Source organism: Mirounga leonina, unplaced genomic scaffold, assembly GCF_011800145.1.
Source record: "Mirounga leonina isolate KUSES-001 unplaced genomic scaffold, KU_Mleo_1.0 Mir_95, whole genome shotgun sequence".
In the NCBI taxonomy this organism is placed as follows: Eukaryota; Metazoa; Chordata; class Mammalia; order Carnivora; family Phocidae; genus Mirounga; species Mirounga leonina.
In genome coordinates, this window is record NW_023270865.1 from 8,047,175 (window position 1) to 8,071,795 (window position 24,621).

Here is a 24,621-nt window from a genome sequence, read left to right on the forward strand (position 1 = left end):
CTTTGCAGATCTAATTCCTTAATGTGATGTCATACGGGATTAGGGTGAGCACTAATCCAATGACGGTGTCCTTAGAAGATGAGGGGGATGTGGACACAGAAGCACACAAAGAAATCCATTGTATTTATGTTGCAGCCAGCAGTAAACACCGAGGAATACCAGCAGCCATCAGAAGAAGGGCATGAGCATCATCCAGAGCCTTCCTAGGGAGCAGGGCCCTGCTGATACGTTGATTCCAAGCCTCTAGACTCCGGAACCATGAAATGATACATTTCCATTGTTTTAAGCCGGCCAGTTTGGGGAACTATGTGACGGCAACAATGGGGGAACAACGCAAGTGACAGTGTTAATAATAAAGCCCTGGAGGCAATTCTTGTCCACGATGGCTGTGTGTTTGGCATTTCTGGCCACCAGCATTTATTTACAGAGGCCAACTGTCCACCGAGTGATACTAAATGTGTAAGACCCTCTTTCAGGTCTCAGTTGAGTACGGCTGATGCACTCCTGCAAACAGCGGCCCCAGAATGAGGAATGACCAGGCTTGTTGGGAGATGCTGACTCTGGCTTATCAGCCCCCCTCCCCGTCCCTCCCCTCTCCCCTGCCATGACACCCAGGGCCTCAGCCGACCACGGAGTCCCTGTGGGGGAACCTCAAGGGACCCTCCCAGTCCAAGTCCATGATCTGTCTGGATCTCGAGGTCTGACAGTTGTGCTCACCTTCTCCTCCCACCCGTAGGGTTCCCAGAGAGCTTTGGATAAAGGCAAATGTGTTTTTTTCATCAAAAGCTGCTCACAGCCACCCCCGAGCTTACTACTAATGCTTTCTTAAGTCTGTCCCGGAGGGCCTACCTAGCGTAGGGCAAGCTGCTGGGCACAAGTAATAGGTTTTAATCAGCTGCATTAAGCTCTTCCATTTTAAGACATTTTAAAGTAGGTGATGAGACTCAAGGTGTCAGGTGTCCCAACAGTTCGACTTCGTGGCTGGGCAACAATTTGTGAAAATATCCATCACATAGGCACGCTCGTGATTCTACTGAAACCATCTGGGAACCCCCGTAAAATGTACAAGAAAAATCTCTGAAATATAAGAAAATACACGCCCTGAGAAGAAATGCAAGAGTTTTATTACAAGCATTATTATTCTCGAGGTTCACAATTGATGAATTCATTCAGGAAAATATTTTGCATGTAATGATTTAGAGCCCAGGGGACACGTCAGGAGTAGCAAAAAGGACATGAACAGTGTACTTTGGGAAACATCGCGACACTCCGGGCCGCAAAACTAAAAAGTATCAAGGATGCGTCTGACTTTCTGAATTTCGTAGGGGAGGGTACGGTGGTCCGCACGGGCCTGACCTAGCTCCAGGAGGTAGCTGGGGGCGGCTGCTGGCTCGCTGTGCTCCAGGGCATGCTGCCTCCCCACCCCCAGTCTGCATCTCTGCAAGCCAGTGTATACCAGCATCTCGGCATTTAAGAAATACCAGGTGTGATGACAGGGTGCCTTGAGGGTTAGACCCTGCCTCCCAGCAAATCAACGAGAAGGGAAGCCAAACCGGGCCTCTAGAATGTGAAGCAGAGCTGCTTCGCCCTCGGGGAAGGGCGAGAGGCGGCTCTGACGAGGTCTGCGTCATTTTTACCAGCTGGCAGACGCAGGTTGGGTAAGGACACCCCGAGGCTGGTGGAGTGCACAGCTGTTGACCCGCCGCAGACACGGCTGTTGGCGAGTGGGATGTCGGCGCCGTACGCGCTCCCAAAGCCTCTGTTCTGGAAGCCTGCGATGGCTGAGGAGACCAGCCCACTGGCTTTTCAGAAAAATAAAAGCACTCTATAGCCATGAGCCAGGGAGCAGTCTAGGGCAGCTCTGGGCAGGAAGAATGGGCTGAAAGTGTAGGACGATCGGACTCGCCCAGGTGAACACGGGCCCAGGCACACCTGCACTTGTTGGATGGACAGGTTCTTCTAGCTCAAACGGAACACGGTGTTTCTACCTTTCTCTAGGAGACAACGGGCGGGTTTTCATCTGGTCTCTCCATGCATGCAATGCTCTTGCTTTAGTATTCCAGAACTAGCTTTATGTCTATTCCTCCATCGGTTGGTGGGCCCTTCTAGAACCCAAAAGCAGCTCTAGAGGGGATTCTGAAACACGCAGCTTTGCCTGATTGCCCCGGTGGAGGCTGTCTGGATCAGGAGGCAGTGCCGGACCTGGGACGCACACTGTGATCTCCTGCTGGGGGCTCCCTTTGGGCAGACTGCCTAGATTCTGATTTTCCAGGAGGTGGCTCCTGAGATTAAAGAGCCACTTCAACGATGGGAGCTTCTCTTTGGCTTTTCCCGGGAGCACCTGGTGTCCCCCATGCAGTGACCCCCATCTCATGGGGAGAGGAATTCAGGGCCACTGGTGTCACTTTGACCAAAAACCTTCCCTGCCCTGCCTTCCTGAAACCTGCCCTATAACTCACGCCCCGTTCTTCCCTAGCTGTTAAGACGCAGTGTCCTGTTACTAAAAAGCATGAAGTGGGCGACTTCTCTCGCCTTCACCTGTCTTGTCCTCCCAAATGTGCGCCCCTCTTGTTTTTAAGACCACAGGTAGGGCCTCGGATGATTGCGGACAGAGAAGTAAAGCTGAGCTCTGGAAACTTCCCTTGACTCAGGTCTGGGCAAGTTCGGCTTATGGCACTTGCAGGGAAACCATGACTCCCTGGACACGAGGTTGGGGGTCAGATCCTTTCTAGCTTCAGATATGGAAATTTAAGGCAAAGACAGGGGCACTTGACTTTGTCTTAGATTTCCCAGTGGAGCAGTGCTTTTAAGAAAATGCCGTTCTCTTTGCCAGGGAAATACGAAAGGTCGGGAAACTGAGGCACTGCTGGTGGAGGCGCTGGGTCCTCGCCGTTCACTTGCGAGGCTGCTGGATGTGCTGGGTTCTCGGGGAAGGATGCCTGTCTATGGAGGCGTGGGGCTTCTGGTGAGCCACCTGCGCGGCCGCCGGGGGGAAGTCTTTGTCGCCCTGTCAAGAGACAGAATGCACTGGGTCACCGACAGTGAGCGGCGGGCTGATGTGCTAGCAAGGCCCCCAATGCCACGTCTACCGGCTTCCCTGCACGGTGGGTGATGGCACGGGGACCTACTGGCAGGCAGCAGGCTGTCCTCTGGGACTCTGGGGGTCCTGAAGCTCTCTGGGGTGCAGAGGGGGGCCCTGAGGCCCAGGAACCATCCCAGGGGTGAGGATGCTCATGGTCTCTGCCCCCACGCCTTGAGCTCAGGTCATCGTGGGACTCCCTCAGAACTAAGCTGGCGTTGGGTGCCTTTCTTCTGCTAGAGCTGTTCTTGTGACCTTTTGAATGGGGCAAGACAGAACCAAATCCAGTGTCTTCAATCCTGGTTTGCTGCCACAGCTGAGTCAGGGCACTGGTTGGGAAGGAGACACACGGGGCGGGGCTGAGAGCCGGGAGGTGAAGCCAGGTTCAACCTGCTGAGTCGCAAAGAAGGTACCCGGCTATTTGTCAGGCGGAACCGCCTTCTCGTGCCAACAGTGCAGGTGTGGAGGTGGCTGGGGCCCAGGCCACCGCGAGCAGGCTGGGGCCACGGCCAGCTTTGGCTGAGCCAAGTGGCCGAGGGCTGACTCAGGACTTGGGTCAGCATTTAGTTTTCTCGCACGTAGTAGGTGCACCACCGGTCTGTCCCAGGGGCCCTGTTCTTCATTCATCATATGCTAAGGGCTCGAATGCACTCGAGCCACAGGGCTGTGGATGGTATTCCTGTGCCATCCCTCAAACGCGACTTTGCTGGTAGGTCGTTAAAAAAAAAAATGTTGCGGGTGGGGGGGGCACCTGGGTGGTATAGTCAGTTAAGTGTCCGAATCTTGGTTTTGGCTCAAGTTGAGATCGAGCCCCGCCTCAGGCTCCATGCTCAGCACGGAGTCTGCTTGAGATTCTCTCTCCCTCTCCCGGCCCCTCCCGCTTGTGCTCGCTCTCTCTCTAAAATAAATAAATCAATCTTTAAAAAAAAAAAAAAGTTGGGTCTCACCAGAAGAAGGGGCTCTTGAAAGGTAAAGGGTGCGACAAACACCTGTGATTCAGTCCAGGGGTTGGCAAGCATTTTCTGTAATGGGCCAGATAGTAAGTATTTCAGGCTTTGTGGGTCACACGCTTTGCCACTGTGGTGGGAAAGTGGCCACAGACGCACGTGCATGAATGGTCACGGCTGTGTACCACTGAGACTTCATCCGTGGCCGCCGGGATAGGAATTTCACGTAATTTCCACGTGTCATAACATATACTTCTTATTTTGAGTTTTTCAACCATTTAAAGACGAAAAAGCATGCTCAGCTCACAGGTCACCCAGAAACTCCGGGCTCGGGGGTGGCTGGCCGAGCCCTGGTTGGGTCTAAAGAAAGCAGGGGCCTGAGGGGAGGGGAGGGGGTGTGCACCGTGCGGTCACCGTTCCACACGGGGCTCGCGGCAGAAGTGCCCCACGGACACGACAGCCCAGGGGCCCGGGACCCCGACAGATGAGTGGGGTTTAACAAGGACAGGAGGAGTCCGACCCCATGCCAAGGGTTTGATGGAATGGCTCTTACCCGGGCGATCACACCAGAGATGAACACGGTCGGCTTGGGCGGGCTGCAAGACAAGAAGGGAAGAGCGATTTCAGGGAACAGAAGTGGAAGGAGGCAGGCAGAGTGAGCATGGAGGAAGCAGGTTTGGGGGAGTGTATGGGACAGTGACCCAGGAGTGACCTCGTCTGTATTATTTCATCTCCCCAGGACCATCTGGGGTCCATCTCCTGAGTTGAGTTCAGGCAGGAGCCAGAGACTAGCAAGCAGCAGGTGAGTTGTGTTTTCTTTGTGTTTTTTGTTTGGTGGTGGTGGTGGTGGGGGTAATCATTCTCAAACAGTGGCTGTGGGCGATCCCAGTAGTTTTTGTTTCATGAGATTATGGACATGGGTGCTTCCTAAAGCAGGGAAGAAGTGGGGTCATGCTGGGCTGAATGTGGAGACTCCCACCAAGGAGGAGGGATTCTCCTCCTGGGCTCTTGCCACGGCTTCTGGCAGCTTCTAACGGGGGAGATCCCAGAGCCAGTGCAAAGCTCCTGGCCCTTAGGAGACCCAGGTATTAAAAATGTAGGGTCCTTGTGAAGCTATTGTTATTTCCTAACATCTGAAATTGTATTGAGCTCCCCCACCTGTCAACACTCCTGGGGAGGTGGGAGATAGGACCAAAGTAACACAAGTCCATTGCTGAAAAGAAGACAAGTGTGAACATGTTAAAATCAGTTGTCATTCTACCACATGGAAATGGTCACAGTTAATACGTGGCTCTCCGTCCAATCTTTCTATCTATGGATAGACAGACACACTTGTTTTCATATTAAACTTTTTTCTTACAGAAAAGTCATCCTGTTTTCTGCATTTAGGATATGCTAAGCGTCCTTCCATGTTAGCACACGCTCTCCTGTGTTAGTACACACTCTCCTATGCATGTTTTGAAAAGGCTGCACATGTCATAGTTTAAGAACACTAGAACACCGTTCCAGGGAGTACATAAATGCACAGTAGGGTGGCTCCCTGCCCAAAGGGAACCCCAAAAAGGTGGCCGAGGAAGCTTGAGCCATATATATTTTATATATAAAACACACATGCTCTTTCTCCCTCCTGGTCTGTCTATATACATGTATGTATACATTCACTGTTGAAAAGCAGACAAGGAAAAAAAATGTTAAAATCGCTATATTACTGTGTGTAGAAAGTATACAAATGCATATTTGCACACAGAACTGGACTATAAGAAAACTGCAGCCCAATCAGCAGAGGGTGCTCCTTGGAGAGGCAGCGTCTGGTTCTGGAGAAAGGAGGTGACCCATAGCTGGCAGGGTGTAGCAGAGCGCCAGCCTGCGGTGGGTCCCTGTGTCCTGAACCTCTCGGGCCCTCAGCGCCCTTCCTGCCGCTCCCTGGTGCACCCAGCCCCCGCTGGACGGCAGCCCCTGCCCCTGACTCCTGGGAATCTGGTTATCAGGAGACTGTTGGCAGCATTCCCTACCCGCTGTGTGCATGGAGGAAGGGTCTCCAGACCCTTGGAACCCCATCATGGGTCCCACGCTTCCAGCCCATGGCCTCCTTCTCTTCTCCAGAAGTGACCCTTCAAAGTCTGGCTATTTGCATCCAAGTTGGGCCCTGGGCGTCTCCTACATTAAACAAGAGTGTGGGTTCCAGACCTTGCTTGAGAATGTCTTGGGAAATGTGTGTAAATGATCGTGATTAGAGGTCATTAATGACCCGGGTCCAGCCCCAGCGTCAGAGGGTGATGGCCACTCCACTGGAATCCAACTCCCAGAGCCTCCCCTCCAGTGCATGACCACTGGGCGGCCATGGAGACTCTGGGGACTAAAGGCGAAGACCCTAATATAAGAACCCTCCCTTCCAGCCCAGCTCATTCCCTTAGGGGTGTCCAGGGACAGTGGAGAACCTAAGGATCCACCCAAGGATAGGGCTGCAAAATGGTGCTCTCCTTGCTGACCCCGTCTTCCTGAGGCACTTACGCTTTGACATGAGCTTTTACACTAAGCTCTTGTGCTTAAACAGCTCGTTGGATTCTCCTCATAATGGAAAAGTGTGTCCGTGAAAAGCAAGCTGGGCTCAGTGTAAAGACATACGCTCTGATCACCGCTGGGTGATGGATGGAGGAGAGCTGGGTGCTGGTGGCTCTGTGAACTAGATGTTTTATGGCATGTGTGTTCTGTCCAAAGTGGCTCTTTAGGTTTGAGATGGGGGCGGTTTCTGAAACACTCTACTGGAATTCATGAACCACTTCCTGGTTAGGGCTGAGAAGAGGGAACAGATGACAAAGTTCCTGGAGCACATCCTGCAGATACATGCATGCGGTGCATATATCCCACAGTCCCTTTGAAAAGGAATACAGAAATGGCCGAAATGGTAAACAGTACAAATGACAGAAGTAACTATTAGAATTTCATATTAATATAAATACAAAAATAAGTCAATACCAAATAATTAAGGATTAAAAGTCCCAATAAACTCTTACCAAATCTTTGTTTTTGGTGTTGTATTAAAAAGAACACAGTGCCTTATCAGTGCCTGCCCATATCACATGTTCATTGATGGGCATACAGCGGGACCTCTCACATGCAGTTCTAAGACAGTGGGCCCACTGGGGTATTGAGGGAGCCGGCTGGGGGTGGGGGGCGTGGCCTAGGACGCCACCGAGGCCACACCCACCCCGTATCTTGGTCACGGCAGGCCCCATTCCGGCTGCCAGGTGTGGTGCGTGTGCCTCACCCTAGGGTCACCCTTTGCGCACAGCAGAGGGCTGATTCTGGGCCAAGGAGCAGGGGCAGTAAGTTGGCTTCAAGTCAGAGCAGACCTCTGGGACACAACTGAAACAATGCATACGCTGCCCACCTAGGCTGGGGGGTGCAGTGGTAAAGACCTCAAAGACTTGACCCCACATCGCTGTTCTCCAGGGTCTCTACCTGTTGTAGCTGGCAAGAAATAGAGCACTGACAGGAATAGGGAAAAAGCCCTGTAGATCCAACACGTTTTGGGGGAGGTTCTTGCTTTAAGATTGCACCTTCTAATTTTTAAAAAGCATTCAAATCAAGTGGGATTTATTCCTGGGCTCTTGGGGTAGTTCAGTATTCACAAATCAATCAACGTGATGCACCGCCTTAATAAAAGAAAGGATAAGAACCATATGATCCTCTCAAGAGATGCAGAAAAAGCATTTGGCAAAGCACAGCATCGTTTCTTGATAAAAACCCTCAACAAAGTAGGGAAAGAGGGAACATACCTCAACATCATAAAGGTCATATATGAAAGACCCACAGTGGATATCATCCTCAATAGGGAAAAACTGAGAGCCTCTCCCCCCCCGGGTCAGGAACAAAACAGGGATGTCCACTCTCACCATTACTATTTAACATAGTACTGGAAGTCCTAGTCTCAGCAATCAGACAACAAAAAGAAATAAAAGGCATCCAAATTGGCAAGGAAGAAGTCAAACTTTCATTATTTGCAGATGACAGGATACTCTATGTAGAAAACCTGAAAGACTCGACCAAAAAATTGCTAGAACCAATATACGAATTCAGCAAGGTCGCAGGATTTAAAATCAATGTACAGACATCTGTTGCATTTCTATAAACCAATAACTAAGCAGCAGAAAGAGAAATCAAGGAATCAGTCCCACTTACAACTGTACCAAAACCCAAGAAGATACCTAGGAATAAACCTAAACAAAGAAGTAAAAGATCTGTACTCTGAAAACTATGAAACACTGATGGAAGAAATTGAAGAGGACACAAGGAAATGGGAAAACATTTCATGCTCATGGTTTGGAAGAACAAACACTGTTAAAATGTCCATACTACCCAAAGCAACCTACACATTTAATGCCATCCCTATTAAAATACCACCAGCATTTTTCACAGAGCTAGAACAAACAATCCTAAAATTTGTATGGAACCACAGAAGACCCCGAATAGCCAAGGCAATCCTGAAAAAGAAGAGCAAAGCTGGAGGCATCACGATTCCGGATTTTAAGCTCTATTACAAAGCTGTAGTCATCAAGAGAGTATGGTACTGGCACAAAAACAGACACATAGATCAGTGGAACAGAATAGAGAGCCCAACTCTATGGTCAACTAATCTTCGACAAAGCAGGAAAGAATATCCAATGGAAAAAAGACAGTCTCTTCAACAAATGGTGTTGGGAAAACTGGACAGTCACATGCAGAAGAATGAAACCAGACCACTTCCTTACACCACACACAAAAATAAATTCAAAATAGATGAAGGACCTAAATGTGAGACAGGAAAGCATCAAAATCATAGAGAAGAACACAGACAGCAACCTCTCTGACCTTGGCCACAGCAACTTCTTCCTAGACATGTAGCCAGGGGCAAGGGAAACAAAAGCAAAAATGAACTATGGGGATTTCATCAAAATAAAGTTTCTGCACAGCGAAGCAATCAACAAAATTAAAAGGCAGCCTATGGAATGGGAGAAGATATTTGCAAATTACATATCTGATAAAGGGTTAGTATCCAAAATCTATAAAGAACTTATCAAACTCAACACCCAAAACCCAAATAATCCAGTTAAGAAATGGGCAGAAGACATGAATAGCCATTTTCCCAAAGAAGACATCCAGATGGCTAACAGACACATGAAAAGATACTGAACATGACTCATCATCAGGGAAATGCAAATCAAAACCACAATGAAATACCTTCTCACACCTTTCAGAGTGGCTAAAATTAACAACACAGGAAACAACAGATGTTGGCAAGGATGCAGAGAAAGGGGAATCCTCTTACACTGTTGCTGGGAATGCAAACTGGTACAGCTACTCTGGAGAACAGTATGGAGGTTCCACAAAAAGTTAAAAATAGAACTACCTATGATCCATCCTGCACTACTAGGTATTTACCCAAAGGATACAAAGATACAGACTGAAGAGGTACATGCACCGCAATGTTTATAGCAATATTCTCAACAATAGACAAACTATTGTGTCCATCGACTGATGAACAGATAAAGAAAATGTAGTATATACACAATGGAATACTACTCAATCATAAAAAGGAATGAAATCTTGCCATTTGCAATGATGTGGAGGGAGCTATATTACGCTAAGCGAAATAAGTCAGAGAAAGACAAACACCATATGATTTCACTCATATGTGGAATTTGGGAAATAAAACAGATGAACATATAGGAAAAGGAAAAAAAAAAGAGCGAAGGAAGCAAACCGTAAGAGACTCTTAATGCTAGGGAACGCACGGAGGGGGGGGGGGGGGGGGGGGGGGGGGGAGGACAGGCTAGATGCGGGATGGGCATTAAGGAAGGCACTTGATGTAATGAGCACTGGGTGTTATACAGAAGTGATGAATCACTAAATTCTACCTCTGAAACCCACGCTATATGTTAACTAGAATTCAAATAAAAATTTGGAGAAAAAATGTTAAAAAAAACAGAAAAGATTCAAGGATTGGGTGGTACACACCAGCTCTTACCTGGCCTGGAGAGAACTGGGCCTGTGTTACCTCCCGTCAGCTCCAGGTAAACAATGCTCCTAAAACTGGAGTGCATTCTCCCCTCCCTGCCAGGTTTGCTTTAAAACCCTAGCGAGCTCAGCAACCAATTAAAAAAATTATTGATCATTTTAGCCATTTTTACTTGTATAGCTGTACGGTGGTGCCCCTGAGCGGCTGGAAGTACACGCACAGTGTTATGCAGCCATCACCACCATCCGTTTGCAGAGCCTTTCCAGAATCCTTAGGAGAGACTATTACACAGCGATCCCAGCCCCTCCCCCAGCCCCCTCCACGGCCCCTCCCCCAGCCCCTTCCCCAGTCCCTGGCAGCTAGTTTTCTACCTTCTGTCCTAAGAACTGAACTACTTGGCACCTCAGATGAGTGGAATCACACAGCATCTGTCCTTTTAGGTCTTGTTTACTTCCTGTGGCATAAGGTTCACCTAGGTTGTAGCATACATCAGAATTTTCTTCTTTTTTGGGCTGAATTATATGCCATTACATGGGAGGGCCATATTCTGTTTATCCATTCACTGCTGATGGACACTTGGGGTGTTTCTACCTTTTGGCTGCTGATTAATGATGCGGTGAACACTGCTGTGATAGGATCTGTTTGAGTCCCTGCTTTCGTCTTTCGTGTATACACTCGCAAGTGGAACTCCTGGGTCCTATGGTGGGTAATTAAACATTCAACTTTGAGAGACCACCGAGCGGTTTTCCACGGGAGCTCCACCATTTGAGATTCCCATCAGCAAAGCACAGGGTTCCAATTTCTGCACATCGCCAGTACTTACTACTTTCTGGGTTTTTTTGGTAGTAGGCATCTTAACGTGTGAAACGTGGTATGCTGTTGTTGTTTAGACTTAGCAACTAATTTTAAGAATAAGCTTCCTTGGGGCGCCTGGGTGGCTCAGTGGGTTAGGCATCTGCTTTCGGCTCAGGTCATGATCCCAGGGTCCTGGGATGGAGCCTCGCATCGGGCTCCCTGCTCAGTGGAAAGTCTGCTTCTCCCTCTCCCTCTGCCCCTCCCCACTGCTTGTGCACTTGCACGCTCTCTAATAAATAAATAAAATCTTAAAAAAAAAAAGAATAAGCTTCCTTGCAGCAGGGAGTAAAAATATCAATGTGCATTGATCATCATCCAAGGTCTTTATGACACCACATCCCCCTCCCCACCGCCACACCAAGTGTTCTTCTCCCTTCTGAAACTTTAAAAAGGCTATAATTGACTGCAAGGACATATGGCAGCTGCCAGTGACAAGATGATGGGAGGCTGACGTCCTGTGTGCCACCTCACAGAGACATGGATTTTCACGTAGTTCTTCTTTGGCACAGGCTGCGTGGTGGTGTGGGTTGTCATCTGGCTTGGCCAAAGGGCCCCTTGCTCTTTGTCTTTCTCCACTTACAGTGAACAGCCTCTCACACTGGCAAATGATTGTCTGTTACAATTATCTAGTAAAAACCCTTCCTAAACTCCTTGAGATAAGATAGCTGCAACAAAAATTCACAAACGAGAAACCCTGGTAAAGAGCCTGCTTACAAAGCTGTGTTTGCAAAAATACACATATTTTAAACTCCATTAGGGCTCCATGCAAAGCATAACCTACATTTCCAAGATTCTATAAACTGTGATCGTGGCTTTGAGGATTTATTTAATCTGATGAAAATCATTCTGACAGATGTTGTTTTGAAGAGGCAACATTACTTTCTCTTAGGAAACAGAGACAGTGAAAAATATCATCCCTGCCCTCCCCACATTCTCAGGCTTTTCCAGTTTCTAAAAACCACACTTATTTAAACTTAAAGGAACTGCAAGCAAGGCGGAATTAGCGGGGATTAGCGCCCCAGTAACGGCTTCTTACACATCAGCAGAACTGTGCCTCCTCACACCTGCCCTAGGCAGCTACTGAGTGTCTGATGCATGGAACTTTCCAGGGCTCACCTGTTCAGGACCTCACAGTCTTAGCAGGGTCGTCTGTCCCTAACTAAATTTTCTTAGTATTTATTTTATAAGCTTCCTTGATGGCTAAGGTTTATGCCTTCCTGGCATTCCAGACAGGCAGGAGAAAATGCCAGGAATGCTTAGGGAATGAAAGGCCCTGTGGAATGCAGACGGCCCTCGGGACTGGGTTTGCGGGTCTCATCTTTATTTTATTTTATTTTTTAAAGATTTATTTATTTTAGAGAGAGGGACAGAGAGACAGAGAGAATGTGTGCACATGTGCACGGGAGTAGAGGCAGACAGTTTCGAATCTCAGGCAGATTCCCCGCTGAGCGCAGAGCCCGACTGGGGACTTGAACCCACGACCCCGAGATCATGACCTGAGCCGAAACCAAGAGTCAGACGCTCAATGGACGAAGCCACCCAGGTACCCCGCTGGTCTTATCTTTAAATAAAGGTCCCCAGGGCTGAGAAAACCATTCATGTTTTTAAAATTCTCCTCAAATCAAAAACAGCAATTATTGAAATAAGTGTCAATGTATTTAACTCAACATATCCGAACGACTACTAGGCCAACATGGGATCAACAGAAAAACTATGGATTTTACTTGATGTCCTAAGACCTCACAACCTGGACTGTCAGTGCGGGTCCCGGGTGACGGGACGTTTTCCGCCCAGCTCTGGGGGGGTGTAGCTCGGCCGTTAGGGTTCCAAAGGAGCCTAACCATGACCTAGTCCAGCTTCCCTCCATGTGGACCACCACCCTGGCCTGGGCCAGGGTGGCCTCTGCAGATGAGGACCTCCAGGTCCCTCGGGGGGCAGCCTCTGCATTGTCTCAGGCCCCCAGCATTTTGCCCAGTGGCTCCATCCCAAGACAAAGGCCTCTTCTAAGTCCCTCTTGTGGGACAGGCTTTCAATGTTTGAGGAAGGCTACTACGGGCCTCTGGGACACCCCCTTCCTGGGCTATGGGACATGGCTGCGAATTCCTTCACTTTCTGGGGCCCTTCCCCCACCTCGATTCCAGTGTAGTCTCTATAGAGTTTTGGCCCAGAACGGCACGCACACTCCACACGTGCCCCCGCAGCCCAGGCCGACGTGGTCTGGGAACGTGGATATTACTCTTGCTCAAAGCTATGGAGAGCAGGGCAGCCTGGGGAAATGATTCTGGGCTCCCTGGCAAGGACCAAAATGCTAACCTTCCCAGGCCTGATATCAATAGGCAACATGGTCAGCGTGTGTTTGCATCAACCCTGCTTTCCTAGCTAGTTATATGGGGTCCTTTCTCTTCCTCCCTTTAACTCTGGGGGAGAGCTGTTTCACCCTCAACCAAAAATTGGTTTCTATGAATGGGAGGTGGTGTTCAATGCCCGAGGGAGCGGTTGGCTTATGCCCTCCCCTGCATTCTGACAGAGATGAGGGTTGCTTAGTTGCTGTGTCAGAGCATTTTGGGACAGGGACACACACACACACACACACACACACACACACTGCAAGTAGTCAAAATGGCAGCGAAGGCATCACTGGAAAGTTCCATTTAACAGAATCATTTTCATGTGAGTGCTTTTGATCTGGGTTCAAGGTAGTCCACTAATTACCCTCTGCAAATACTTTTTCCTCTTCAGGTAAATGCACTCTGAAAATATCAGAGGGAGATGTTTATACAGAGATGGGGTCATGCGGCCTTTAATGCGTTGTTTGTTTCTTCATTTCTCTAAAGGGTGGAATGATCTTGGATGATAATAGCTCCTATTTAAGGACCACTTACCATGGCCAGGCACTGAGTTAAGTGCTTTACCTAGAATCATTGTATCGAACCCCCTCAAACTTGTGAAGTTGGGACCATCATGTCCACTTTACAAATGAAGGAATGGTAAATCAGAGAGGTTAAGTAATTTGCCTGAAGGCTGCACAGTAGAGAAGTACTCAGAGCCAGACTTGGAACAAGGGCAGGCCAGGGCACTAGCCTAATGCCCTCATTTCAGGGCTGAGAAGAGGATCACTTAGTGGCCTCTATTTTCAGATTCTGCCTCCTATGTACAATTTAGAGATGCAGATTTTTAAAGTAAGTAATCTAACTGTAGTCATAGGGTCCCTTATTTAACCAGATTTGAATATATTCAAATCTGCCTCAACATTTACTTTGAGTCGATAACGTATTTTTTTTCCTCGAAAACGATCATTTATGTCTATAGCCCTTCACTAGGGTACAGAGCACTTCCACATAAATGAACTCATCTGATTCTCTTCTGCAGGGGGTCATGTGTATTTTACCGATGAAGCGATGGCGGACACAAGAGGCTGGAATTTGTTCGAGGTCCCGGCGGCAGAGCCGGGGGGGCCTGGGCCCCTGAGCTGTTAGCTCGCTGCTCTTTGCTGGGGTCATTGCTGGCTCTACCCACGGGAAGCTTCAAGAACAAAGCCCAGTGAAGGTTTCAAGCCATCTATCAAGTCAGAACGCAGTTGACACGGTCCAAGAAGGCAGCCGGGAGGAAAGGCGGCAGCTGGGCCCAGCCAGGCACGGGTTCTGAACCCAGATGTCCGTGTTTGAGCCCCGACTCTACCAACGACTGGCTGGTGGGATGGGGTCTGATGGTTCTGAGGCTTAGCTTCCTCCTCTGTGACGTGGGATGGCCACGGACCCTACCCCATCAGCGACCTCACATACACACATCGCTCAAACTCTCCACCAATGTCGCGTGTTGAGATGACGACACATCCTCACCCCCGCCCTACGCACCCCCTCCCCACCCTCGCCCTACGCACCCTGCCTTTCGTTTCCACTGCCAAGTCACATCTGGTTCAGTTCTGAAGCCATGGAGAATAATACCCCACTTGTCTGGGACAGACAGGGCTTCCAAAGCGAACAAAATGGCCTGTGATAAATCAGATGTCCCAAAACCCACAGACTGACTGGACTTGGAGGAAAACTCTCTAGGCCCTCAATCTGTTCAGTTCCTATGTCGACACGACTCAGACGGCTTGTTTAGTTTCTCAGCCCACTGAAGCCAGGAGGAAACGGTCATGAGGAGGCAGCCAAGGACCGTGATGGGGCCACCCGAGCTTACAGTGGAGGCTGCTGTCTCTGGGGGAAAAGGCTGGGGAGGAAGGAGCTCCAAGCGCTCAGTCCTGAGGCCACCAGCCCCTCCTGCGCCCACAGCTCCTGGTCACAGCACAGGAGGTGAGGATGGAAGGAGGCCTGGCTGGGCCACTGGCAGGGGTCAGTGGAAGCAGGCCATCATGCAGAAAAGGCGACGTCAGGACCTGGGAGGGGGCCATCAGGTGACACCCCCTCCCTTCCTGGTAAGAAAGCAAGTGCGTGCTCGGGAGGGGATTCCCCCCAAAATCCCCCTAACCGTCAGCGTTGTCTGTGAGTCAGCGACCAGTGCTCACAGAACACCCAGAGCCTGTGTCAGAGTCTTGATTTCGTTTTCCGGTAAGCAGCTAACAGTTCCATGAGTCCTCCCCCGAGGCCACACGACAGAAGCAACTCCCCATTTAGCCTGCAGGCTGCTCCCAGACCACAACGCCTTTCAGGGGTGTCGTGCGGGGTCAGAGGGGGAGGGGGGGAGAAGAGGCAGGATCCCCCCAAATCGCAGCCCCGCAAATGCTGCAGATGGGCTGACGGGCTGTGAGGGCTTCACTGTGCCCCCCCGAGGCCTGAGAGCACGGCTGCCCCTCAGGGGGTGACCCAGCGCAGGAGGCCAGGTGCAAGCCCAGAATGAGACGTGGTGGCCAGCGCCGGGAGAGCACTGAACAGGGTGCTCTTCAAAAGGGGGGTGGTCAACACAGACCCTGACAAGGTGATGTCTAAGCTGAGGCCTGCAGGTGTGACAGGAAGGACATGATGCTGGGGCACAGTGAGCAGAAGGAAGGGACGTGATGTGATTTGCTTTTGTCAGCACAAAGTGGGTGAGGTCAAAGGGGGCCCTCTTCTCCTGCAACAATGTAGGTGGGGTGACATGGGGTGCGGCCCAGCTCACCGGACAGGCCCTCCTTGTGAGAGGATAGAGCTCTTCAGGCAATCTAGAAGCAGATTCTGCCACTGTCTTTTGACTTTGCTTTCTAAACTCGTGGATTCGTGTTCTCACTGAGTTTACAGAAAAATATATTCCCACCTGGGGTGATACGTGTCCTAGTCCATAGATGGAAAACAAATCCTTCCTAGCCATTTTTTTCTTGACATAGCTTCCTGGCTTGGTGTTAATTTATTTGGGTTATTAATTTTCTAGACACCAAAATAATAATTAGCATGGCTGGTGACCGGAGGGAAACAGCTCACTTGACTGCACCCAGACATTTCTTTGTAATGTGGTTCTTCACAGACTCGTTTCCTACTGGCAGCCCGAGCTCAGGGGCCGAGAGCATTCCCACAAGATGGCGCTGCCGGTCCTCTCAGCTGCGGACGGTCGGGCTGTAAGCTTGGGTCGGCGCCCCCAGCCCAGGGCCGCAGGACGCAGGCTGTCCCCGGTGGGCTGGGGCCACCGGCATCTCAGGACAGGTGTGTCCCCCTTGTCCCGTGGGTCTGACGAAAGGTAAATAAAACACAACTCCAGTGCTTCTTTAAATAAAATTCTAAATCTGAGAGAAAATAATCTGGAACCCAGTTCCTTCTGGATTTGGTAAAATCTTTTTTCAAGGGCCTGAGCAAAGGTCCTCTTCCGGAGAGAATGTCTGAGCTCATGTTCAAACCAGTCTCCTAACACCTCATTTTCAAGGAGAGGACAGAGGCTCCAGGTCAGCAGTGATGGGGTTCTCTCACCCCCTTGTTCACACCTTCGCCCGGCCTGTTCTTCGGAGTCCGTCCTGGAGACGAGCGGGGGTCCAGGTCTCCATGTGGGAGGGCTCCTCAAAAGGCTTTTCCAGCTGGCATCCCCCCTGCGCACTCTCAGCTGATCGCTGACCCAGATGCCAGCACTTTACCCCCCCATTAGTGTGAGGAGGCTGACCGCCCCCCCAAGTCCCGAGTGTGCAGGGCAAGTGTGGCTTATGCATAGACGATGTGCTCCACAGACATCAGGACCCATGGCAAAAGCTGCTGACTGTTTAACCAGGGCCTGGAAATGTCACTTTCCCCCTTGACCTGTATTTCCAGAAAGCTACTCTAAGCTTAGTGCTCTTTCTGTACAGAGATCTCATCCTGTGACTTAGGACCTTCCCTTCTTCTTGCCTTTGTCCTCACCCCCTTGTCCCTCTTCCCTGGATGCAGAGAAGTGCAGCAAGTACTCTAACTGTGAGCGTGCGTCTTATGGAGTTAGTACATATGGGTCGTCCCGGCTAGAGACCGTCTCTGCGTTCATCACAATAGAGCGTGACCACATCGGATGAGACCACATCGGATGAGAGAAACCCCGGCCATGCTTCCTGCCAGGTGTGGACGGGCGATGCCACGTGCTGGGCACCTGCACGGTGTGGAAAACCTCTGTGGAGACTCAGGAAGATCCAGAAGCAGTGAGGAAAGTGTATACTGGAGCATCTGAGCACCGGGCTTTGGAGACAAACAGCTCTGGGTTCAAATCTCCCCTGAGATGAGCCGCCTCTCTGAGCCTCAGTGTCCATCTGTACAATGGGAACAACACCTACTTCATAGAACAGTTGATACTTTAAATGGAATAATGTGTACACTGTGCTTAGAATGCTGTCTCCACTGACAAAATTACGTTTAGTGGCAACAGATACTGAATTAATTTCCTATATAAAGAGGCCCACACGTTGCTATTTTGTCTTCTGAAATTGTAATTTAAAAATTCTTGCCTTCTATCTCCCTCCCTCCCTCTGTAATAGAGAATTCCAGGGTTTCTTAGAGCTGCTTTGAACCTTGTTTTCTCATTCCTTGTTTTGAGCACATACTGCCATGGGGGTACGAATGGAGGGTTTTTACAGAGAGAAAAGGCCCCCGTGCCAAAGAATTTGAGCCCCTGCCTGTCTCACTTGCAGCACCCTGTACTATTCAAACAGCATAGGGAAGGAAAAAAAAAAAAGGACTGCCTCCTTTATGTGGCCAAATGTTCCAGGGAAGTTACCTTTTAGGAAGAATGTAGATTATCATTAAAGGCAAGGGCTAAATTTTAAAATAAACAAAAAAAATCTGTTTTCCCACGTGGTAATGTAGGAGGTGCTGGAAAGAAAAGCGTGCCTGTCGGTTAGCTCCAAAGCTACATTCCTGGAAGATGTTTGCTGGAGGTGGGTCACCAGTGATTAGTCAGTGCTGAGTTGGCGGCTGCTAGAGTTAAAGTAAAAAAAAAAAAAAAGAAAAGAAAAAGTATTTATTGTCTGTAGTTTGAAATCAGATCTAGTCATCTGTTTTAGGGTCATGGGTCATGTTTACAATGATATGAGTTTGGGAGGATGGTGTCCGTGGCTCAAAGTACAAAGTATGTGTTTTCTAAAGCTGCTATAGCTTTAAATAGGAAAATGACTGTGTAAGTAGAACAAAATCTGACAACTGCTAACAGAATTTCTATTAGGATGAAGTACACACGGACATTAGATCAAATACAGACACCAACAACGCATCCGGCCTGCGTCTCCTTCTATCTCCAGATGTCCAGGTGGCTGGCCTGAAACGGGGCCAGCCAGTGCTAGGATGTTTTTTGTGGAGAACCCAACAATAAAAGAGGACAGATGCCAGATTTCACTTGCTCTCAGGAGACTTTCGGCCATGGGAGCTTTGCATCTAGCAAAAGTCAAAACACGCCGTGGGAGGACTGAACACAGCTTAGGTTAAAGTCAAGCACATGGCATGATGGACAAGAGCTTTTGGATTTCTCTGTTGCTGGATTCGCCTGCAATTATTTCCTTAATCCACCCTCCAAACTCCTGGCAGGGAGGGATTTGGTGGGCTGATTGCGGCAGTCCCAGCCCCCTGCCTGCCGGGCTGCCAGCAGATACACTGCTGCCTGCAAGGGTCTCTGGATTTGCAAATGCAGCTACGGCCAGACTAAAAACACTAGCTCTTGGGCCCTCCTCAGGTCACAGCACACCCTCATGCGTTTTCAGGAATTAACAGATAAAGAGGAGCAAGGTCAAATGCACAGAAACCTAATCCCACCTCTAATTCAGCTTTACTGTTACAAACCAGTTGGTGAGTTAGGAGGACGTGCATTCAATCCAAGAACCCCACCTTCATGCACCTGCTCAGAGCAGATGCTCCAGAGTATCCAAACAGCCCGGGAGCACGGCAGGGACGGACCGTGGTATGGACGAACATCAGAGTCCCTTCCGGGTGTGAGAAAAGCACTCTGGGCAGTGACTGAAGTCCTCATTCACTCCCTGACATTGATTAGTCATGATGCTCTGGTCTTGGCGACCAGGTCACTCCCTGGGGAAATTCATGTATTCAGGGCCCTAAGGTTTATTTGTGGTCTGTTTATCTGTTGGTGTCCCCTGTTTACTCACTCAACAGATAGATGTCTGAAAGTACCAAGCATGCTTCAAGATGAGGCAGCGATGAGCTACCTCTTGTGCACCTCCTGCCTCTTGCTGTTCAGTAGTGGGAGGGACACGGGACTCGCCTGCGCTCCCCATCACCGGCTCTTCTCCACTAACGAGTGTTTGGGGCTCATCCGTTGTCCTGAACGCCGCACTAGGGGCTGGCTAGAGATGAAAGACAACAGAGCGCTGGACCCAGGCCCCCCGCCCCACCCCCCCGATTGTCATCAGGAGGCCAACGGGGCAGTCCCGTGAGGTCTGCCAAAAGCTAAGGCAGAACACAGGTCATCCCTGTTTCAAGGTGGCCGGTCTCTGTGGCAACCAGAACAAAACAGAGCACGTTCTTGTCCTTATCGACAGGAGGAACGTCCACGGGCCAATCCTCCGTCAAGGCTGCCGAGTTCCCCAGGGCTGCTCCTGGGGACACGTGGGGAATCAGAGAAGCTCCCTGAACTTGGTGAACAAGGACTTCAGGTGGCGAAAGAAGACCAGGAGCACGAGACAAAGCCAGCCGCCAACGCATGCCGCCCTGGACCCCATGCCCAAAGCTCCCATTACCACCTCCTCCTTCCAAGTGCTCCCTGTGCGCCACCCCCCTTCCTTTCCTTCCACGGAGACGGCCAGATAACCTGCCTTCCCCACCAATGAAGCATTCACTGAGCCTCGCATTAAAAAGGGAACCAGATAACTGGAAGGAGAAGCAGCTCCAAGGGGCCGGCAGACAGAAAAGCACGCCTTCGAACTGACACCCAGGCACCTGAGACTCAGTTTCCTTATCTGAAATAAGGAGCTAACTACCCCCTCCGAAGCTCATGGGAATTTGGGGAAGATCAAGTGAGCTCCACATGATGGTAGGCACGCTGCACATACAAGGTATGACTCAAGGAGAGAACCGTTACTAGCTAGGCGTGTAAACCGAAGCAGAGCTTTCTAGGCCACGTTATAGTGTGGGGGGGAGGCACAGGGCGGCGGCTATCCTACATGTAAAAGGAAGAATGGAGGAGCACATCCTGGTGCCTGGAGGACGGCTCCCGGCAAGCTGAGGCTTTGCTCGAAGACCACGATGTGGATGTGGCCAGGTGGGGTCAGGATGGAGACCAAGGAGAGACTGTCCTGTGGCCATAGCCACAAAGAGGGAGGCCCCCGCCGAGACACCCTGGTTGACCTCTCGGCAGGCTGGATGTGATGTGCTTCGAGGGGGAAGAGCTATGTATAAGGGAATCAAAGGAGAACTTTGATTTTATAATCCTCGCTTTGAGATGGCATGCAAGAACGGGGCCTCATACCAGAGCCTGCCTTCCCCCCACCACGGTTAGGCAAATAAATCCACACCTAAGGCCCACCTATTCTGAGGGAGTGAGGCAACGTGTCAGAACAGCACGGTTACAGGTCATAGGAGGTGGGTCAATGACAGTGGGGGTCAGTGACAGTGGCAAATCACAACAAATGTAAATGATCTAGAATGCAATGCAAACAAGGCTGGGAAAAGGAAGATGGGGCCTTTTTCTCTTTCTCCTTTAACCCTGCTGGCCCCGCAGAAGGCGGAGTTTGTTAGGGTTGGGAGAGATGGACATTTCAGTTGAAGAGTAGGTTCTGGCTGGGGAGCTCGACATGACACAGCTGGGGTCCAAGAACGCACAGAGGCCAGGAGCATGGCAGGCAGGTCTGTGTATGCGGGTCTCTGCATGGCTACCGCCGTGCCTGGGCCCCTGCAGCAAATGAACGTTTTCTGAGCAACCACTGGTGGCAGCCACAGGGCTGGGTACTAAAGACACAGACGGGGGCCTGGCTGCCCTCCTGGAGTCTAACTTGCATGAGGGCCCCGGGGCTCTCCACAGTGGACTGCAACTCAAGACAGACTTGCCAATGAACCCAGGGCCCCTACCTTATAGGTGGGATAACGCGATTGCTTTGCATTTTGTTATCCAAAACCAGAACACACTGCCTGACAAATGGAAATCTCGTGTGGACAGTGGGAGAGAATATTTGAAAGCAGGACTATTCCAGAAACTCTGTGGCCCCGGGAGTAGCGGGTGGAAATCCCCTGTGTTTGTGCTGTTCCATAGCCTCAGGAGAGCATCTGATGATCAAGCTGTCACCTTGGAAACCAGAGGGAGGGACCCCAAGGAAAGGTGACACCCATGTGGAGCAGGGAGCCTGCCTGGGGTAAGTGGAGGCACGACAGGGACCTAAAGTAGCCCCTTACCTTGAGGCTTCCCCAAGGAAACAAAGGTGCGGTATTCCGAATGAGATACGTGAACGTGAACGAAGCACCCAGATCAAAATCATTTGCATCGATGCTGCTTGTTTCACAAAGGCAGGTGTAGAGGGAATAGGAGCACTAACTTGGAACACCATCTTAAAGGAGTAAGTTCTATCAGGTACAAAGAACCACAGAGGGGAGTTCTCAAGCTCAAGGTGCAGTTTGTTGCTTTTCCTCAGCATTTGCCTCAAAAGAGTGCTGATCTGAGTAGAAAGGAAAAGACAGCATCTTCATGGTGCAGTAACATGGCTGTGAAAGCGTCCTAAACCACTCTCGGTGACATAAGTACAAACATTTTCTGCAACGCAGTCTTCAAAATGATACAAAGGCAGATGGCATGATGTTTGCCTTCCTATCCTTTTCTAGGAAAAAAAAAAAAAGCAGCTAACCTCCTGCTGCCTCCTCCTTGACCAGTAGAGGGGAGGTAGAATCAGCCTCAGTTATCCCTGGGATGGTCATGTGTCCCTGACTCCTGGAGCTGGCTGTCGGGCTCGGCCTCTGTCCTGGCGTAATTTCAAGGAGCGCCACGTTGCACCCTCAAAAACATACCCATCTAAACATGTTGCATGGTCACTCGAAGCTGAGACACGGAATTCTAGAGTGATCCTCAAAGTTCCTGGAGTTTCACTGTGCGTGGAAGAAATGCTGGTGTCCCCTCTGCCTATATGACCTTTTTTTTTTTTTTTTAAGATTTTATTTATTTATTTGACAGAGAGAGAGAGAGCACAAGCAGGGGGGAGCAGGGAGAGGGAGGAGAAGCAGGCTCCCCGCTGAGCAGGGAGCCTGACATGGGACTCAATCCTAGGACCCTGGGATCGTGACCGGAACTGAAGGCAGTCACCCAACCAACTGAGTCACCCAGGCGTCGCTGCCTGCATGACCTGAACACCGAGCCGGCTGGTAAATACTCCCTCAAAGGCCTGCTCCCATGTTATCTTCCCATTGCCTTCCCCGATCCGCTGGCTGAAGCGGGTTTTCAGCTGTGTTCCCACAAAAACTCCCCACTTAGATAAGTGCACACCCAGCTCCCCTTCAAGGTCAAGGGCGGTGGCTGAACCTGTTCTCAGCACCTGCAGAGTGTCTGGTGCACGAAGAGCCTCAGCAAACGCTGTTAAAGCCACACGCGTGGCTGGCCCGGTCTGCAGGAGAGACAGGAGCAAATCCATCTAGGGGTTTAACTGGGGCTGTTTGTTGCTCATGTCTTGGAAATGCATGTAACTCCTCGTGCGTGGAGAGCCTCAGAGGCTCGCAAGGGAGTGATTAGAGATCAGGTGCATTTATTTTTGTTACCTACCAATCTAGCTGCACCAGGCAAGCTGGGGATCGGCAGGGAACCTGGGGTTCCCAAGCTACTGGGCTGTTCCTCTGGTGACTGCCAGACTAATCTCTAACTTGTCCATAGTTTTCTCCCTATTAAGAGCGAGCTCAGGCCAAGAGGCACTTTTTCAGATCACCTCACGTCAAACTTGAGAATGGTGATGGAACAATCCGCGGAATCTTAAATAACCAGCGTGCTGGGGGCAGAAAAAGGAGAAGGAAGGGTACGTCCTCCTTAAAACCGTTTTCGAGAGTCTGAATTAAGAAATTTAACAGAACCGCCCCCCCCCCCCACCTTTCTATATGGCAATTCCTGGTAGCTGCCAACAAGGGCTGGATTTCTTTGTGGGACTCTTGCCATACTTCCCTAAAAATCTAGAGTGGTTCAAAATATACAGGTGACCAGACTGAGGCCCAGGCTCAAAAGCAGCCAACCGTGGAAAGAAACCAGCGTCTCTTTATGGTGTGACTTCACCCATGACGAAAGCTCAGCTCCATGCAAAAGGGACCACACTGTCTAAGGCATTTTCTCAGGAACTTGGAGAAGATAAAGATGTGCAGCCACCATCCCTTGCCTTAACAAGGACAGTCTAGCAGGCTCGGCCTCCTCAGCTGGATTCTCAAATGCCTGAAGGACCCAGGGACTTCCCCCTCACCTACAGCCGTCCCCTAATGAGCGGGTTTGCTCATCTGCACGAGTCCATATGGGGACACAGGGCCCGCTTCTACTGACTTCCTGTCATCACCAAGCACTGACGGGCGTGAGGGAAATACGGGGCTCGGTGAGGAATGACCCACTTCAGGGCAGTAGCTTGCAGCTCACAAAGGAGAGGGCTCAAAACAGAGCAGTCACTTACTGGCATGTGGAAAGATTTCTTCCCCTTTAGAAACAATATTCATGATGTCAGGTCCCTTTACGGTCTCATAATCCATGTAACCCAAGTGTCGACACTAAATGCCAGTGACCTGAGTCTCAGGGCTGGGATGAGACCGGCTGGCTGGCTTCTGAGGTGAGGCAGCCCCGGGTGCAGGCAAAGGGAGGTAAGCGCCGGCCTCCATCCAGGTGGACAGGTCGATATGCTGGGCGTCAGGTACTTTACGCTTAGGAACAGTTGTGTAGGGTTCTGTTTTGGAATTCTGGAAGCATCACCGAGGGAGGAGCCAGGGAAGTCAGCTCTAAAAGGACTCTTTTCCCCACCAATTGAAAGAAATATACCAAAGGACCCATAAGGAATGAGTAAATTATTAAACTATTAAGAAGTTGCTATAAATATGCAGTGCTAATTCAATGATTTGTAATGGACGGGTACAACGAGATTTCTAAGGCTCATGAAATACTGCTGGCTTTTGGTGGTAGTGAGCTTCCCGTGCCCCAACTGCTTCTTTACTGGACAGCCTGGGTGGGGGGGTCCCGAAGAGCCCTGATGGAGGAGAGAGCTGGGTCCCCACCATGAGGTCCAGGGCCTGGCACCGCCTTGTCTATGGCTTCCAGAGGGAAGCAACAGCAGGGAGGAGGGAGGCGTCCCGCCAGGAGCCACAACAGTGATGAGCGCTGGCATGGGTGTGGCCGCCTGTCACCTTGATCCAGCAACAGCGTGGCCTGCTCCTCAAACCCTT

The 24,621-nt window shown here is 50.3% G+C and overlaps 1 protein-coding gene across 1 annotated transcript in view; it reads right to left on the bottom strand.

Annotated features, from left to right (window-relative positions):
• Positions 1-1,102: 1,102 nt before the first annotated feature.
• Positions 1,103-24,621, bottom strand: part of DAP (death associated protein) — a 65,316-nt gene continuing 41,797 nt past the window's right edge. Inside the window, exons 3-4 of the mRNA XM_034998777.1 lie at positions 4,580-4,622; positions 1,103-3,007 (exon numbers count right to left, since the gene is read on the bottom strand). Of these exons, the coding sequence (XP_034854668.1) occupies positions 2,894-3,007; positions 4,580-4,622 (157 nt within the window). The 3' untranslated portion in view covers positions 1,103-2,893. The remainder of the gene's footprint in view (positions 3,008-4,579; positions 4,623-24,621) is intronic.